The sequence below is a fragment of the Thecamonas trahens genome, assembly GCF_000142905.1.
Source record: "Thecamonas trahens ATCC 50062 unplaced genomic scaffold supercont1.68, whole genome shotgun sequence".
In the NCBI taxonomy this organism is placed as follows: domain Eukaryota; order Apusomonadida; family Apusomonadidae; genus Thecamonas; species Thecamonas trahens.
In genome coordinates, this window is record NW_013657612.1 from 17167 (window position 1) to 35625 (window position 18459).

At 65.2% G+C, this 18459-nt stretch overlaps 3 protein-coding genes across 3 annotated transcripts in view; 1 reads left to right on the forward strand and 2 right to left on the reverse strand.

The window, feature by feature from the left end:
- The window catches only part of AMSG_11020 (uncharacterized protein), a gene marked incomplete at its 5' end in the record, with an annotated part of 3817 nt that extends 1000 nt beyond the window's left edge, over positions 1–2817 (forward strand). Inside the window, one exon of the mRNA XM_013897544.1 lies at positions 31–2817. Within this exon, the coding sequence (XP_013752998.1) occupies positions 31–2711 (2681 nt within the window). The 3' untranslated portion in view covers positions 2712–2817. The remainder of the gene's footprint in view (positions 1–30) is intronic.
- Positions 2807–4789, reverse strand: AMSG_11021 (pyridine nucleotide-disulfide oxidoreductase; the record flags this gene model as incomplete). The annotated part of the gene is made up of 2 exons (XM_013897545.1): positions 2807–4476; positions 4651–4789. 2 exons carry the CDS (start codon positions 4787–4789, stop codon positions 2822–2824), a joined length of 1794 nt encoding a protein of 597 aa, XP_013752999.1. The 3' UTR covers positions 2807–2821.
- Positions 4790–5212: 423 nt separating this feature from the next.
- Positions 5213–18450, reverse strand: AMSG_11022 (dynein heavy chain; the record flags this gene model as incomplete). The annotated part of the gene is made up of 3 exons (XM_013897546.1): positions 5213–7019; positions 7091–18216; positions 18349–18450. 3 exons carry the CDS (start codon positions 18448–18450, stop codon positions 5213–5215), a joined length of 13035 nt encoding a protein of 4344 aa, XP_013753000.1.
- Positions 18451–18459: the final 9 nt, after the last annotated feature.

An 18459-nucleotide genomic window follows, 5' to 3' on the forward strand; every position in this document is an offset into this window, starting at 1 on the left:
CCCCCCCCCCCTTCCCCCCCCTTCCCCCAGCCATGGCTGCTTCTCTCGGCGGTTTCGTTCTCGCTGTCCCTTCGGGTGACACCCTTGTGATCTCGGCCAAGGTGCCCAAGGGCATCCCGCCGCGCAAGAAGATCAAGCTGTCCAACGTGACGGCGCCGCAGCTCGGCTGGCGCGACCGTGCCGACGAGCCGTTTGCCTGGAAGGCCCGCGAGGCGCTTCGGAGCAAGGCTGTGGGCAAGTCGGTCACGTTCCGCATCGACAACGACCCGGGCACCGGCCGCGCCTTTGGCGAGGTCTGGCTCGACGGCGAGCGGCTCTCCGAGTTTGTGGTCTCGTCCGGATACGGCAAGGTCCGCGACGTGCGCAAGGCCGAGGACGAGGACCACGTCAACCTCAAGGCTGCCGAGCAGGCTGCGCAGTCGGCGCGCCGCGGCATGTGGACGACGGACGAGGCCGCCAAGGCCGCTGCCGTCCGCACTGTCGTCTCGCAGCGTGAGAACGACCACCTGGCACTCTTTGAGCGCATCGGCGGCAAGCCCGTCGACGCCATCGTTGAGTCGGTCCGCGACGGCTCCTCGCTCCGCCTCCTCCTCCTCCCGACCTTTGAGTCGGTCACGCTCCTCCTCTGCGGCGTCCGCACCCCGGGCTTCCACAAGGACAAGGAGTCGGGCGAGATGAAGGCCGACCCGTTTGCCGCCGAGGCTCAGTTCTTTGTCGAGGCCCGCATGCTCAACCGCCAGCTCCAGGTCGTCCTCGAGGTTCCTGACGAGCGCGGCAACTTTTTCGGCACCGTCCTCCACCCGCGCGGCAACATCGCCGTCGCCCTCCTCAAGGAGGGCCTCGGCAAGTACGTCGACTGGTCGGCAGCCCACGTCGACTACGCCGGCGACCTCCGTGCTGCCCAGGACGAGGCCCGCGGCAAGCGCCTCCGCCTCTGGGCCAACTGGACCCCGCCCAAGCGCTCCGTCGACGCCACCGCCAACGAGTTCACCGGCCGCGTCATGGAGGTCATGTCCGGCGACGCCCTCGTTGTCCTCAACACGGCCACCGGGACCGAGATGACCATCTTCCTCGCCTCGGTCCGCGCCCCGCGCTTCCGCCGCTCCGGCAAGTCCGAGCCGTTTGCCTATGAGGCCCGCGAGACGCTCCGCAAGCTCACTATTGGTAAGAACGCCAACGTTGTGCTCGAGTATGTCCGCCAGCCCGCGCCCGACGCCGCCAACCAGAAGCCGCGCACCTTTGCCACCGTCACCGTCAACGGCAAGAACGTCGCCGCCCGCCTCATCAAGGACGGCCTCGCCACCTGCGTCCGCCATCGCGACGACGACGAGCGCTCCCACCACTACGACGCCCTCATGGCCGCTGAGGTCGCCGCCAAGAAGGCCGGCCGTGGCCAGCACTCGACCACCAAGAAGGCCGGCGCCCCACACATCCGCGGCGATGCCTCTGGCGACGCCGCCAAGGGCCAGATCATCGTCGACTCGCTCAAGGGCCGCGGCTCGGTCGTCGGTGTCGTCGAGCACGTCCTCAACGGCGCCCGCTTCAAGATCTACCTCCCGTCCGAGGGCGTCGTCGTCCCCTTTGCCCTCGCCCACGTCCGCGCCCCGCGCCACGACTCGCGTGCCGAGAACGGTGGTGAGCCGTTTGGCCTCGAGTCGGCCCTCTTTGCCCGCCGCACCCTCCTCCACCGCGACGTCAAGCTCGAGATCGAGACCTGCGACAAGCGCGGGACCACCATCGGTAACCTGTTCATCAACAAGAAGAACTTTGCCGTCTCGCTCCTCACCGACGGCCTCGCCTACATCTCGGGCCACCGCTGGGCCGAGCGCTCGCCGTACTACGAGTCGATGGCCGAGGTCGAGGCCGCCGCCAAGGCTGCCAAGCGCGGCTACTGGGCCACCTACGTCGAGCCCAAGCCCGAGCTCCCGGCCGCCGGCGACGACGACGCAGACGACGCCGCCGCTTCGTCCAAGGGCCCCAAGTACTACGACGTCGTCCTCACCGAGATCATCGACGCCTGCAACTTTTACCTTCAGCTCACCGGCAAGGCCGCGGAGACTCTCGAGGCCTTTATGGCCGACTTTGCCGCCTACCACGCCTCGTACGCTGGCCCGGGCTCCGAGGGCCTGCCCAAGAAGCTCAAGGCCGGCGTCTTTGTCGCCGCTAAGTTCTCACTCGACTCGTGCTGGTACCGCGCCAAGATTGTCGAGAAGCACGACGACGAGACCGTCACCGTCCTCTTTGTCGACTACGGCAACTCGGAGCGCGTCGCCCTCGCCGACCTCCGCCCCATCACCGACGCCCAGCTCGAGCTCGCCCCGCAAGCCCACAAGGCCTCCATGGCCCTCCTCCTCTCCGCCACCGACGAGGACCTCAAGGCCGAGGCCGACGACCGCTTCAAGGGCGCATTCCTTGGCGCCACCCTCCGCGCCCGCGTCGAGTACAAGGAGCGCGGCTCGTCCGACTGGTTCGTCACCCTCTACCAGGCCGCGCCCGTCGACGCCGACGCCGCTGACGCAGAGCCCGAGTACGTCGACATTGCCGCCGACATGCTCCGCTCCGGCCTTGTGCGCGTCAACCGCAAGGCCGCCACCAAGGGCCCAAAGAAGGCCCTCCTTGCCCGCCTCGCTCCCTTTGAGGAGGACGCCCAGGAGGACCGCCTCGGCATGTGGACCTACGGCATCATCGACTACGACGAGGAGGACGCCTAGAGCGAGCCGGCCTGAACCGACTAGCCCCCTCCCCACTCCCCCCGCCCTCCAGCCATCACCGCCATGTGTCCATCATCATCAATAACAACAACGACCCCGCCCCCTACCGTTTACCTCTGTCCCCTCACCGCCATACCGCCAGTCACCGTCCGGGCGTCGATGCCGGCGGACCGCAGGAGGCACGTCGCGACGTGCGCCCGTCGCCCGACGGCACACACCACGCCCACAACCTGATCTCCAACACCAGCCAGCACGCCTGCCTCATCAGCAAGCACAGATCGGAGCTCGTGGAGCGGAACGTGGATGGCGCCGTTCAGCGGCGCGTCCACCACCTCATCGGCACCGCGGACGTCGAGAACGAGGTCGACGCCATCGGGCAGTGCTCCGCCCTCACCCCACCTCACCAGCGGATCGATGCCATCGAGGTCGTTGACCGCCACCATACCCACCATGTTGACAATGTCGCGGGCAGCGCCAAAGGCTGGGGCATACGCCAGCTCGAGATCGACGAGATCGTACACTGAGCCGCGCGCGTGCATGGCGGTGGCGATGACGTCGATGCGGCGCTCCACCCCGTGCTCGCCCACAGCCTGCGCCCCAAGAATCCGCCCGTCTGCCCTCGAGTACAGCAGCTTGAAGACAACCGTCTTGGCACCCGGGTAGTAGCCGACGTGGTGGCCGGCAACTACATAGGCTGCGGCATAGTCCATGCCAGCAGCGTCTAGCGCACGCGCCGACGCTCCAACACCGGCTGCCACAAAGCCGAACGCGCCACAGACCCAGGTGGCGAGCACGCCGCGCGAAAGCGGCGCCGATCCGGGCATGCGCGCGCCGGTCCTGACCGCCAACGTCGGCGCGGCGCGCCCGGCACCGACAATGGTGTCGGCCACAATCCGCCCAGCCCGGTTGGCCGGCCCGGCCAGCGCCAGCGACATCGGCCGACCGGTAACCCGGTCCGCGGTCTCCACCACATCGCCTACCGCAAACACCCGCGGATCCGAGGTCCGGAACGACGCGTCGACCGCAATGGCGCCACGCGCGCCGAGCGCAATGCCAGCGTCCCGGGCCAGACCCGACTCGGCCTTCACCCCCACCGCCACTACCACCAGATCGCACGGGTACGCCTCGTGACCGGCGGTCAGAATCTCCAGCGGATGGCCCGAGGTCCGGCTGCGGAAGCCGATGACGCCGTCACCGACCGCCACAAACAGCGCGTCGCCGCTCCCGCCCTCGATCCGTGTTTGCAGTGCATCCGCCATCTCACGGTCCATCGGCGGCATGATCTGCGGCGCGTACTCGAGAAGCACCACGTCGACACCCGACGCAACTAGCGCGTCTGCAAGCTCGAGGCCGATAAAGCCGGCACCGACTATGCCGGTGCGGACTCTGCGAGAGCCGCCGATCGCCGCTTCGGCGCCCGCGATCCACTCCCGAATGACTCGCGCGTGCGGGATCGACCGCAGCGTAAACACTCCCGGCAGATCCACGCCCGGCCACGGCGGGATCACTGCAGCCGCCCCCGTCGCCAGCACCAGGTAGTCGTACGTGAGCTCCTCCGTCACCAAGCTGCCGTCGGCGTCCAGTGTCTGGATTGCCACGCTCTGATCCTCGACGTTGACCCGCACAGCCTCGGTCTCCACCCTCACGTTGATGCCGAACCGATCGCGAAGGAGCTCGGGCGTCGCCACCCGCAGCGACGTCTCGTCCGGAATGATTTTGCCCACGTGGTACGGCAGGCCGCAGGTGGCAAACGAAATATATGGCCCTGCCGAGGAGTGTAGGAGTGAGGCAGTGAGTGATAAAATTTTTATACCGTCGCCTCCCCCACCACCGACCACCCGCACATCCTCTCGAAACTGCGTCAATGGGTCAGATTGGGACGAGACTCCGCGCGCCCAACGTTTGCTACCGCCACCAAGCCGTAGCTACTGATGCGTACCCCTCTCGACCATGGTGATCTGCGCACCCTCGCACATCCTCCGCAAGCGGGTGGCGCACGATGCTCCGCCTGCCACGCCGCCTACGATGACCACACGCGGCGCCTTGAGCGCACAGCTGCTGGTTGTCTCATCCGCCATCACGACGATCTATCAAGTCAAGTGGGAGCTCGCAATCTCGCGCCGCCGTCTTGCCATGCCTATCAACGTACGTGGTGCGTTTTCGTAGACGTTTTCTTTCTGGCTCCGCCCTCCCACGTATGCTCTTCCAGCTCCGCCTCTCTCGCCATCGATCTCCGAGCCCGACGACGAGGCCCGCTCCTACTCCATACTCCCCACAGAACAGGAACTTGTGCAACCTGCTGGCCGACGTCTTTGACTCGGGGCGTTGTGTCCCGCAAGCGTTGCGCGCACCTCAAAGCTGCTTCGTCAGTGCAGCGCCACGCAGAACTCGCCGCGGCCCACACGCATCGCGCAGCGGACGGTGAACATACTCTGCATCGCGTCAAGTCCACTATGGCACCTGACAAAGTACCCTGCGTTCTGTGCGTTTAGGAGATAGCACTACGTCTCGTTGACGGTGAGAACCAGAGCGACGCCGCGAAGGATCCAGTGCCGGGCCGAGCCATCGCGAACAGGTAGGCTGACCGACATGACGTAGTTTGAAGAGAGACCGGTGGTGGAGAGCCGGCCCTTGCGGAGCGAGGTGCAGTAGACCGGGCAGTCGTAGCGGTTAGTGTGGGCCTTGGCCACCGCAGGCTTGACAACCGGCCGGAGCCAGAGCGACGGCATGCGTGAGGCGGCCTTGCCCGACTGCGACTCGGTGAGCACGTTGCCGACGTCGTCCCAGCGCGCGCCCTCGAGCCAGAGGCCGTGGACAACAACGCCCTCGTCGGGCGTGCCCATCGAGCCGTCGACGACGCGGACGTCAAACTCGAGCTCGTCGATGGCGTGCCCAGAGACCCGCACGTGGTGCTGAAGAACGCCCGAGAGGAAGCCCTGCGGAAAGGTGAACGCTGGGAGCCAGAACGAGCTCGGCGTCTTGCCCGACTCGAGCCAGTCGCGGAAGAACGCGACCCGCGCCGAAAGGTCGGCAAAGAAGCCGAAGAGCGGCAGCGTCGACGAGTACGGGCACGACTCGAGCCAGGCCTGCGGGACCCGGCCGTCGCGGAGCGCGATGAAGATGTCCTCCAGCTCGTCGTCAAACACGACCCGGCCCGAGACCGCATCCTGGACACGCACCAGCTTGGCCCGCACATCGCCCACAAACCGCGACAGTCGTGCAGCTTCCTGCGCGAGGACCACCGAGAGCGCCGGCACCCGGTTCTGTCCGGGCACCGAAAACAGCGGCGAGTCGCGGTCGATGACAAGCTCGCTCGGAAGCCCACCCTCGAGCTCGGCCGCGATCTCCTTGACCACGTCCTGGTCCGACGGCGGCTTGGGCGAAGGGTCGGCTAGATCTTCGGCGTCATCGGCGTCGGCGTTTGGTGCCTCGGCACCCGCACCGCCCTCGGCCGGCGGCTTGGGCGAAGGGTCGTCGTCGCCGGCCACTTGTCGCGGCTGGACAGCAGCAATGTCTGCCAGCAGCCGCAACGACTCGGCGCGGGCGCGGGTGAGCACCGAGTTCTCGTGCAAGCCGACGGTCTCGGCGTCCTTGGCCGAGTCCCAGTGACTCTCCACGTGGGCCTTGACCGCCGCCAGCCGCGGCGCAGGCGACTTGGTGGAGAAGACCACCGACTCGATGAGGGTCTGCACCAGCCGCCGGTCGAGATCGTCGGTCACCCGCCCGCCAAGCACAATGTCGCCGAGGAGGTAGGTGAGTGCGTCGCGCGGGACAACGCCCGCCTCCTCGTCGAGGAACGACCGAACCACCTTGAACGCCGTCCGTAGATCAGGCGATGACCAGCCGTACGAGATGTTGAACCCAAGCGGGCCGTACTCCTTCCGCTCCAGCAGGATGGCGTAGACAGACGAGACGGCGTACGACAGGTTGCGCCAAGTCGGCGAGCCGCTGTCAAACTCTTCCTCGTCAAGCTCACCCAGCGCCGCGAGCAGGTTCGCCTTGATCCCGCGCGGCGGGTCAAACGTGATCTTGAGCGACGATTGGAGGACAGGCACAGGAAACGCGCCCGACGGCAGCGACGAGAGCCACAGCCGAAACCGCGGGTGGACCTCGATCTCACCCACCACCCCGCTGGCAAGTTCGTTGACAAGCCGCTCCAGCTCGGGCATCCACGAGCTTGCCAGATGGCAGTTCTGCAGGAACACCCACCCGCCGCTCTCGGCCGCGCGCGCAATGAGATCCTCGGCAATCGGGCCCTGACCCTTGCCTAGCGACAGGTCGTACAGCTCGTCCTCATCCCGCGCTCGGCTGCAAGCCGCATCAGCGCCGCTGATGGATCGGCGCCCGGCGTGAGGAGGAAGAGCACAGGCACCGCCGACGACGACTCGTCCGCGACTTCCGACAGCGCAAACGCAGGCGCGCCAGCAAACTCGGCGCCGAGCGTCGACGAGACAAAGCTTGCCATGCCGCGCGCGAGCGCGTCCGGCCGGAACACGCGGAGTACAAGCAGCTTCTGGAATGCGTTGAGCGGCATACTGACAGGCACCGGCGCACGCATGGGATCCGGAGAATGCACAAACGACTCCCACGCCGCAAGCTCGCCGGCCACTTGCTCCGAAAAGCCGGCAAAGTTCGCCACAGACTGCTCGAGCTCAGACACAAGCGCCCACATTTTGGCCGTCAGCCACGCCGGGACCAGCCCATTGGGCGCGCGCGGCATGGCAGGCAACTTGTCCATCTCGCGTGCTCCGGCCCGGAGCAGAAAGTTGAGCTCGTCGCCCCGGATTGCGCCCGCGTGCACAAGCACCTTGACCGCAATCAGCGACGAGAACAGGAGCTTGTGCTCAACAAACAGGCCACGCGAGACGTTGACAAAGACCGATGACGTGATCGCACCCAGCAGCGCAGTGAGGCGAGTCTCCAGCGCCTGGGTCTCGCCCTCGCCACCCTCGGCGCCCTCGCCATCTGCAGGCGTCACCGTTGCCCGAATGGCAGCCAAGAACATGCGCTCCTTGAACAGCGAGAGCGCATAGTCGTACATCGACTCGACCTTGCTCAGGTCGACGAGGACAAAGAAGAGGACGGCGCCACGGACGGCGACCGAGCGGTACTGGTCGCGGGCAAGCTCGACCTCCTTCTCGACCCGCTCCGACTCGATGACTCGCGCGGCGATCGAGGTTGCCGACGCCTTGGCCGCTTGCAGCGTGTTGACAAGGACCTCGTCCTCCAGCACGCCCTCGGCGTTGGCCAGCAGCCGCAGGATGTTGTTCTCGATATCTTCCAGCTCCGCCTTGTCGGCAGCGAGCGAGACAATAAGGTCGACTCGCTTCGCCTCCAGCTCCGGCGCCTCGAGCGAGACGACATCGCCGAGCAGCTGATCCTCAAGACCCGAGAGGGTGACCGTAAAGTTGATGAGCGCAACCTTGATGCACACTTCGGGCAGGTAGTGCGGGTTAGACAGCTTGGTCGTCATGTACAGACGGAAGCCAGGATCGTAGTCAACCTCGGCATCGCCGACCTTGACAAGCACCCGCGGGCCCTGGTGGGTAAACTGCTTGAGGAGCAACGAGTCGAGCGCAGGATCCAGTTCCTCGCCAACATCCTCAATGAGGACTGGTAGCCCTTGTCGGACCGCAGTCTCCAGAGACCGTAGCAGGTCCGGCTCGCCGAGCTTGACCACCACCAGTCCCGACTCTTCCTCCATTGACCGCACCCACTTGTTCGCCTGGCCCTGCGGATCAATCATGAGCGGGAAGGCCCCGCTCAGTGTCGCCAGCACGGCATTCTGCGCCGAGAACTCGTCGGTCGGCAGACCCTGGAGGTTCCAGTTCCGGATCGTAACCGGCTTGGCGAGAATTGACGTTAGCGTGAGGTGCGCGTATGACGCAGGCTCCTCGACAGTCGCCTCAACCTCGGAAGTCGCCTCGACGTCAGCGTCAGCGTCAACGCCGGCGTCAGCGTCAGCGTCAGCGTCAGCGTCGTCTCCGCCTTCGCTTCCACTCCCAGTCTTGGCACCCTCGCCTTCGGCCTCAGCATCCTGAGCCTCGGGCTCGACACCAGCCTCGACCGCGAGCCGAGGCGGCGCGCGGAGCTTGAGTCCCGACGCCCGGACAAAGCCGAGCCACTGGTCCCACAGCTTGGCGCGCCACTCTTGGGTGAACGGGCCAAAGTAGGCGAGGCCGGCTGATGCGAGAAAGACGTCACCGACGAGCGACGAGGCTTCCTCACGAACACGCTCAAGCGACTCCTCCCAACGGACGGCCTCACCGGCGAGCTCGTTGACCAGCTTGCCGGCGCGCTCGAGCTTGACACGGGTCTCGCCCATGACGCGCTCGACCTCCTCCAGCTCGTTGAGCGTGGCTTGGTACTGGTCGCGCAGAGTGGCAAGCTCGTCCTCCACCTGGGCCAGCTTGGCCTGCTTCTCCTGCAGCTTGGCCATCATCTCGGCAAGCTTCTCCTGGGCGGCGTCACGGAGGACGCGCTTCGGCTCGACCTCGGCGTAGACCTTGACGTACTCGGAGACGGCCTTGACCCAGAGGACAAGGGTGGAGCAAGCCATGGAGCCCTTGGACTTGATGTACTCTTCGTCAAACTCGGGGTCATTGAGATACTTTTTGAGGCGACCAAGAACAGCCGGCGGGAGGGTGGTCTTGTCGAGTTCGCGGAGCGAGCGCAGAAAGTGCGGCTCGCCGAGCAGCCGCTTGGCGTCGGGCCACGTCGGGTTGGTCGAGCCGAGAGTAATGAGGACGGCGTTCATGACCTTGATGACCGCCGGCGACGGGTTGGCGTACGACTTGACCTCGGAAATGTCGGCCGGGTTGAGCACCTCGAGCGCATCCTCGGCGGCATCCATCATGGGCTGGACCTTGGAGAGGTCGCGCTCGGCATCCTCAAAGGCCATCTTGGTCAGCAGCGTCTGCTCGTTGACCTCGACCTCTTCGGCGGCGACGCGGCGGCGGATGCCATCGGCCACCTCGGACTCCTGCGCCACCTTTTCCATGAGTGCCTGCGTGGCGGCAGCCTTCTCTTCGAGCTCGGGCTGCATCTGCTGAAGAGTGATCTGCATTTCAGCCACCAGCTCGTTGGTCTCGCGGAGCTTGGCCGTTCCGCCGGCAAACTTGGCCATGGCCGCACCGAGCTCAGCCTGCTGGCGCGCGAGCATGGCGCCGTACGTGTCGAGGAAGGCGAGGTACGATGCCGGTGTGACGTAGAAGCGGCGACCCATCTGGGCATAAAAGGCGTCTGCGGCGGCCTCGACCGAGGCGTGGACCGAGACGCAGAGCTTGGCAAGGGTGGCAGCAAGGCCCGGTGCGGCACCGACAACTGAGGCGGCCGCCGGCGTGAGGCGGTGCTGGCCGACCCGCTCGAGAGCAAAGCCGGACCAGACGTCGACCCAGTCAATGGTGCAGCACGAGACAAGCGAGGGGAACATGAGGAGGCGGCGGCGGAACTGCTTGCCGATCGGCGACATGCAGAGGACGACGTGAAGCTTCTCGCGGACTTGCTTGATGAAGTACTCGAAAATGCCTGCGCGGTCCTTCTCGGCAATGCGACCCTCGGAGACGGCAAAGGGCCGGACCTTGTTGATGACCGTCTCATATTCCTCGCCAACAAAGAGTGACGGGACTTCACCGGTGTTGAGCACACCGTTAATGTCCTCGAGGAAGGCCTCGTCCACAATCTGGGTGTCGTTGAGGAGGAAGACCACGTTTTCGCGGGCAACGCCGGCGAGGGTGTACAGCTGGCGGAGATCCTCGCGAAAGTCGGAGCGTGCATACGAGCGAGTGAGCTTGATCTCAAAGACCTGGTACTCGGCCATGGCAGCTGCGAGGCGAGTGAGCGTCCGCTTGCCGGTACCAGAGACGCCGACAAGTAGAGCGTTCCCACGCGGCTGGCGGAGGATGCGCGCAATGCGCGAGACGTGGTCGATGGCGTCCTTGAAAAAGACGAGCTCGACCGAGGCCTCGCCCGAGTCCATGTTGGCGCGGTCGAGGTACTCTTCAAGCGTGCGGACAACCTTGGCCGAGCCGGCGCCGCCGGCGACGCCCTCATACACGCGCTCTTCGGGCGTGGCGCCGACGCGCATAAAGTCGCCAAACATAAGCGAGGCCACGGCGTTTGTCTCCCAGCGGAGGCCAAAGTGGCGGCGGATGAGGGCGACAACCAGGTCAAGGAAAGCATCGCGGTCCTCGACACAAGTGAGGCGGTCGTGGAAAACGCGCATTGACTCGTGGGCCCAGAGTGAGACGAGCTCGGGTGCGTCGGCGAGATAGCCCGGCTTGGTCTGGAGCACACCCTGGACAACCTTGGACAGGTCGCGGAGGTTAAAGGTGTAGTGCGACTTGCTCGGGGTCGGCAGCATTTCTGCGCGGACCCGCGAGTAGAGCTCGACCGAGGCCTTGACAACCTTGGCAGCCGAGGCGGCGACCTCGGACGGGAACTGGCCCAGGAAGCCCGAGAGGATCGAGTGGAAGATGCGGAAGAGCGAGTCGACGTCTGTGGGCGGGACGTTGAGCATGAAAAAGTGCCGCTTGAAGCGCTCAGACATGGGGTTACGCCCGCCGCCGGGCGGTCCGCACGAGCCGACAAGTGTCACGTCCTCGACACGCTTCCAGAACAGCGCCGGGCGGTCGTACCACCCGCCGTAGTCGAGGTACTGGCGGAGGAGCTCGATGGCTGGCTGCGAGTCGGAGACCGGGTCGACAGCCGGCATGTTGATGTCGTCGACAAACAGGACGACGCGCTTGCCGTTCATGCCGCGGAGCACATCCTTGGCGCGGCGCTTCTCGAGCTTGTTCTCGATCATCAGCTGGGTCCGCTGCGACGAGGTCTGCGCCGAAAAGTTGATGGCGATTGTTTGCCACGAGGCGCCGATCCTGCCCATGCCCCCGTTGCCGCCCGAGGCGAGGGCAGCCGACGACGGGCCGGTCGCGAGGTTGACCATGGAGCCTCCGCCCGAGGCGAAAGAGCCCTGCTGGGCGCCGCCGGCAAGCTGGCGGAGCCAGTTCTGGACCACCACAGTCTTTCCGGTCCCGGTTGCGCCGTTGATGAGGACGTGACCGCGGAGGACTGACGAGCCCGAGGCGAGAGGGCCGGAGCCGCCCTGCGGGACAAGAGCGTTGAGGAGGAACTGCATGCACACGGTCTCGGCGGTGGGCACGAGCATCTGCCAGAACGGCACCCCTGGGGTCCACGAGAACTCGGGGACGAGGTCGTCCCATGGGGCAAACGACTTGCGCTCCGGGTCGACAAAGTAGTGGTAGACGGTCTTGGTGCCTGGAATGGCGGCAACGTCGGCAAAGGCCTCCTGGACAAAGGCGTCAAAGCCCTCACGCGAGCCAGCGGCGAGGTTGCCACCGAGGCCCCACACAAAGGCAAAAACAAAGATGTCCTCGGCGAGCGAGACGGCGTCGGCAGAGTCGGCGTCGGGGTCAAAGCCGGCGTGCGGGGTGAGGAGGCCGGTGAGGAGCTTAACGACGCCAGCTACGAGCGAGGCGTCGCACGAGACAACCTCCTCGGTGCAGTATTGACGGATGTAGTCGAGACCAGGAGGAACGTGGGCAGCAAAGAGCTCGGCAAGGCGGTCCTTGACCTCCAGAGGAATGTGGGAGGTGGCCTGCGAGCGGAGCCAGGCGCGGACCGGCGGCTCCCAGCCGAGGTCAACAGGCTCAAGGTAGACCATACCGCAGCGCGAGACGGTGGCGGGCGAGGCCTTGGCAAGGTTGAGGACCTCGAAGAGAAGGCGGATGGACGGGGTGAGGTTGATGCGAGCCGAGTTGGGCAAGCACAGGAGCTTGTTGTCGTCGAGCACGGTGTTCATGTTCTCGATCCACTTGGAGTCGACAGGCCCGTCGAAGACGACCCATTGCAGCTTGGGAGGACTCGACTTGCCGCCCTGCGGGCTGTCGCTCGGTCCCGGAGCCGAGGCCTTGACGGCAGCTGAGACCATGTTGCCGATGAGGCCCGGGGTGTACTCGCGCGAGGTCAGGTCGACATGGCCGTAGAGCTCGTCCATGGTCACGGCCTTGGGGTTGAGCACGTACTTGGTGACACCGGTGTAGAGCGGCGAGGCTGACGAGGCGGGACGGGAGGCGAGATCATCAAGCGCGTCTGCGAGGACGTTGACGGCGACAGACTTGCCGCCGCCGGACTTGCCGACGACCATGACGCCGTGACGGACGCAGAGGGTCTCCCACAGCTGGCGGACCTTGACAATTTGCTTGTCGACGATCTCGAGGCCGCGGGCGAGGGCGGCCGACTCGACGGCAGAGACGAGGTCACCAAAGTCCTCGTCGGGGAGCTCGAGGCCCGGGAACAGGTCTGCGAGGATGCCCTGGAAGAGCGGAAGGTCCTCGGCAAGGAACTTGGGCACGTTAGAGTCGCGGAGGGCGCGGATGAGGACAACGTCCTCGTCGAGCTGCGGGTTGCTCCGCTTGAGGGTACCGGCCATGACGAGGACGGATTTGATGGCGCGCATGCCAAAGTCGTAGTGGTCCTGCTGGGAGAGCTGCTCGGAGCAGAGGCGATAGAGCTGGGTCATCTTGCGGGAGAGGACGGTGGCCGACTCAAAGCCCTCTGCGTAGAGCACGATTTCGGCAATCATGGCGTAGTCCGGGATCATCATGGCGACTGGGCGGAAAAGGGCGGCGAGGTTATCGGGCAGCTCTGTCCGGCCGGTGTACGACGGGTTCATGGTGATAAAGTAGGCGCAGCGATCGTTGAGCGAGATACGGCGGCCCTCAAATTCAAAGAGGCCGTCGGGCGAGGGCGCGACGCGGGCGCGCTGGATGGTGAGAATCTGGGTGGCGATGACGGAGAGGACCTCGACCTCAATGCGGTTAAACTCGTCAAAGCAACACCATGCGCCGGACTGGGCAAGGCCGGCAAAGTAGCGGCCCATCATGGCGACCTCGAGCGACTCTGAGCAGTTGAAGACAACACACTGGATGGCCAGCGCCTTGGCGAGGTCCTTGACGGTCTCGGTCTTGCCTGTGCCTGCCGGGCCTGCCGGCGAGCCACCCATGTTGAGCGCCATGGCGCCGGTGAGAGTGAGGTAGCAGCGGTCGGTGAGCGGTGTGATGACGAGTCGCGGCGAGCAGCCGAGGTACTCGTAGCCGTACTCAAAGCGGGCGTTGGTTTGCTCCATGAACAGCTCCTCGGCCTCCGAGTCCCAGTAGTAGCGAAGCTGCTTCTTCCAGAGGAAGGCCGAGTCATCGGCGACCTTTGCCGCCCAGAGCGAGGAGACGATGTCGCGCGAGTGGACTTCGATGGTGAGGAGCGAGCCGAGAGCCTTGCGCTGGAGCTTGGTCAGCTCGCCCTGGACGAGGAGGGCGAGCGCGGAGAGCTGCTTGAACGACTTTTCCTTGAGCCGGTTGAGGGCGTTGCGGGTGTTGTCTGCACGGAGCGAGGCCTCGACCTCGCGAGCCCAGAGGACTTGCGAGATGGCGAGAACGAGCTGTGCACAATGGTCAAAGATCCACTGCTCGCGCGGCTTTGCGGCGGCAAGGTAGTCGGTGAGCGCGTCACGGCCGCGCTTCTTGAGCGACGAGCGCATGGCCTCCTCGACTTTTGAGAGCCACGACTCGACGGCCTCGGAGCGGGTCTTGACGGAGCGGGTGAGGACAAGGCGCTCGCCCTCTGACGAGACGAGGGCGACAATGTCCATGGAGGAGCGGCCAGAGGGCTCGGGAGCGGAGAACTCGAGGGCAGCAACGTTGGAGAAGCACTTAAGGAGGTGCGGCTGGACAGCGGCTGGGTTCTTGGACTCTGCGAGAATTTCGAGGAGCTCGTCGTTGGACAGGAAATAGAAGCGCGGGAAGAAGGAGCGCTTGCCCTCGAGCTTGGACTCGAGCGAGGCTTGGACCTGCTCGAGAATGCGATTGTTTGCGCGGAGCTGCTCGAGCATGCCAGGCTCGAGGACGGCGTCGAGGCATCGCGGGCCGTCCTGGACGCGGCGCATGATGGCGTTCCACGAGCGGTGGACTTCGCGAAACATCTTCTCCTCTTCGTACAGCTGCTTGACGATTTCCGAGTTGGAGAAAATGGTCTCAAAGTACATCCACTGGGCCTGGCAGACGAGCCAGGCTTCGAGCGTCTCCTTGAACAGGCGGAGGTTGCGGTCCCAGGCCTCGGCCTCGGGCTTGATGGGCCCGACGTAGCGCGAGCCGAGGACGGTAGAGACAAGGATGAGCGAGTCCTCGAGGGCCTGAGCAATTTCCTCTGTGGAGCCGAGGATGTACATGTCGCGCGAGTCGCGGTAGCGGAGAACGATGAACTCTTCGTTGGCCCATGTGGACTGGACCTTCTCGAGCATCTCGGTGAGGTTGGCCTCGTTTGTGGCCTCGAGTGAGACTTGCTGGATACGGTCGGCAGCCTCGAGGACGTCAAGCATGAGGAGCGAGCCGAGAGTAAAGTCGTCGCCGCGGGCAATGATGCGGGCCGAGCCGAGCTTCTCCTGGATGTCCTCCCAGTGGCGGAGCTGGAGCGCCGAGTTGCGGAGGTTGACGATGATGGGGACAAAGATCTGGAAGTCGTCGACGAGGTCGCGGAGCTTGGGCACCACCGGGTTCGGTGGGAGGCCGCGCTCGAGTTTCATGCAGACCTTGACAAAGTGTTGCACCTTTGACGCGAGGGCGGCGGCGTCGATCGAGTCGAACGGGGTCGAGCGCCATGTCTCTTGCAGCCCCTCCCACTCTGCAAACGAGGACCAGAGCATCTCCTTGAGAGCCAGGTCAGACATGGTCTCTTCGAGCTCCTCAAACTTGGAGACCGGGACCTTGAAAGTCTTCTGGAAGCGAATGTACTTGGATGCCTGCTCCTTGAGGGCCTTGATGCGTGCAGTGAGAGTGGAGACGTAGTCGATCATTTCGGCGACGCCCGAGGCGTCTGAGAGGACGCGCTCGTGCTGGGCGAGGTGCTTGACGTCGAGGATGAGGTTGCGCAGCTCGGCGATCTTCTTCTCGAGCTGGGTGGCAAAGACCTGGATGTTCTTCTCGCGCTCCTCCTCGGCAAAGGCGATTTTGGCCTTGAGGGACTGGACGAGCGGGGCAAGGGTGCGGAAAGAGGCATACTCTTCGAGGTTGTGGATCTCTGGGCGGTAGCCGACAATGACACCATACATGGCCTTGACGAGGTCCTCCTCGTCCTCGAGCTCGTCCTGCTCGACGGTGAGGGTCTCGAGGTAGGCAAGCTTCTCGACAAAGTGCTCGACCTTGGTGGGGACGGCGTCGAGGCGGGCGTGCGCGGCGTTGAGGCGGGTGAGGAGAGCCGAGTTGCGGTCCGAGGCGAGGCGCGGGAGAAGATCCTCCAGCACAGCGAGGCACTTGGCCGGCGAGGGCGCAAACGAAGCCTTGAGCGCGGACGAGTCGATCTGGATGATGCCGACGGAGGAGGAGACCGGCATGAGACCCATGAGCGACATCTGGGCGCGGTAGCGGGTCATGGAGGCAGCGAACCACTGGAGCGGCGGGCCACGGGCCTCGACGAGCGAAATGTCCATGAGCTCTGCCGAGCGGTGGATGGTCCAGAACGGCTCAAAGACGGCGAGGTAGTCCGAGGCGGCGATGAACGACTTTGCGAGCGAGTCCTTGACGTGTGCGAGCAGGCGCTGGTACTTGGAGTCGCCCTCAAGGACTTCAAGGAGGACGGGCCCGTCACCAACTTCAGAGACGTCAAACTGCTCCGAGAGGGTGGGCGTGACGTAGCGGGCAAGGAACTCCTTGTTCTTGATCAGCTTGTGCTTTTCCATGTTGGAAAGAATGACGAGCTGGAAGTTGCGGATGATAGAGTCGATGGCGTCGTGGAAGGTACCGCGATCAGGGGCAAAGGCCAGCTCCGAGTACTTGAGCTCGAGGGCGATGCGGAAGAGCGGCGGACGCGGAGCGGCGGTGGCCTGGGTCACCATGGACGAGGCAGCAGCCGTGAGGTCACTGGCAGCGGCGGTGGCGGCGGCAGCGTCGAGGAGCGACGAGCGCTCGTCAAAGGCACCGTTGATCTCCTGCGGATCGAGCGACGAGCCAGGCTCGACACCGGTACCACCGGCGACAGACGAGACAAGCTTGGCCATAGAGGCGATGCGAGCACGGACGGCAGCCTGAGCACCGTCGTCGGGCATGACGGCCTGCAGCAGGTCCCACACGGTGTTGACCGCGAGCTGGTGGAGGGTGTCGATGATGAGGTAGTCGGCGAGCTTGATAAAGTTGGCCAGACGACGGCATTCGGTGCGCTTGGCAGCAAGGAACGTGTAAGACAGCGGGGCGACCGAGTCAGAGAGCGATGCGCGGCCGAGCGAGTCGCCGGGCGCCGGCCCGTCCGACGTCGACGAAGCTCCGAGGCGGGCGTCGAGCGAGGAGGCCTGGCCAGCAGAGGCATGCTGGGCACGGCCACCGGAGCGGCGCGACTGTTCCTCGTCAAATCCGGCACGCGAGAGCGCATACTCGCAGGCCTCGGCGACGGTGGCCTCGACGGCGGCGTTGAAGGTGGCCAGGCGTTCGAGGAGGTACTCGCGGTGTTCGTCCTGGAGCACGACAAACATCTCGAGAGTGAGGGTGGTGCCGGGCGCCATTCGGTGGAGGCGCTCCTGGGAGAGCTCATAGCAGAGCGAGCGGAGCTTGCGGAGCGCGTGGCCGAGGATGTCGTTGGCGATAAAGAGGTGCTGCGAGAGAATGGAGCGGCAGAGCGCCGACTTTTTGGACCAGACGTTGCCGCGCCACATGGTGTAGCTCTTCCACATGCGGTACTTGTCAAAGATGGGGATGCGCTTGATGCGCGAGTAGAGGAGGTACTCGCGGAGCCACTGGACAAGAGGGACAAACTCGGCGACGCCCTCGACAAAGTGGGTCACGCCCGACGACGAGAGTGTAAAGTAGTCACTCGAGTCGATGCCTGCGTGCGAGACAATGGCAACCTTGTACGGGTTGAACTCGGGCGAGCCCTTGCGGACCGGCTTGAGGTAGACAAACTCGAGCGAGTCGGGGTTCTTGAGCAAGTGCTCCACAAACCATAGCGGGTCCGACTTGTCCGCGTGCGGGAGTTCGTCACGGAGCTTGCGGAGGAGGAGCCCGGTCTCGGTTTGCTCCAGCACAACGTCCGCGAGCGACTTGGCGCCACCCTCATCGCCTGCGGCACTCTCTCCAACACCCGTACCACCAGCAGCAGTTACAAGAGAGCGCTGCTGCGGCGGCGATGACGAGAGCGCCGTAGCCTTTGTGGGATCGGGTGCAAATGAGACCTTTGACCGCCGCGAGGGGATGAGCCCGACCGAGCCACCCGCCAACGACGAAGTCCGCTGACCGGAGCGATACGCCTCGACCCGCTCTGCGCGGAGAATAGGCAGTGTGGAGGCCGGCGGCTTGACGGCAACATTGTTGGCGGCAGCATCGGTTGCAGTCTTGACCGCAGTGTTGACGGCAGCGTTGGCGTTGGCGGTGGCGGTGGCGGTGGCAGTGGCGCCCTCGCGACGGGAGAGCTTCCGTGTTTCGTAAGCCGGCGGGCGAGGAGCGAGGGCCTGGGTCACCCGAGCCGAGGAGAGCAGAGGCGGGAGCGTAGCCGGGCGACGCGAGGTGGAGGAAGAGCTAGACACAGCAGGGATTGCAGGTGTGGCGGTGGTGGTGTTGGTAGAGGTGGTGGTGGGGCGGACATAGAGGCGCGAGGTCAGGAGTGCAGGGTCGATGGTCCGGACCTTGAGGCCTCTGCGCGACCGGTGGAGGCCTGTGGTACGGGGCGCACCACGTTGGTCCATATGTGTGAG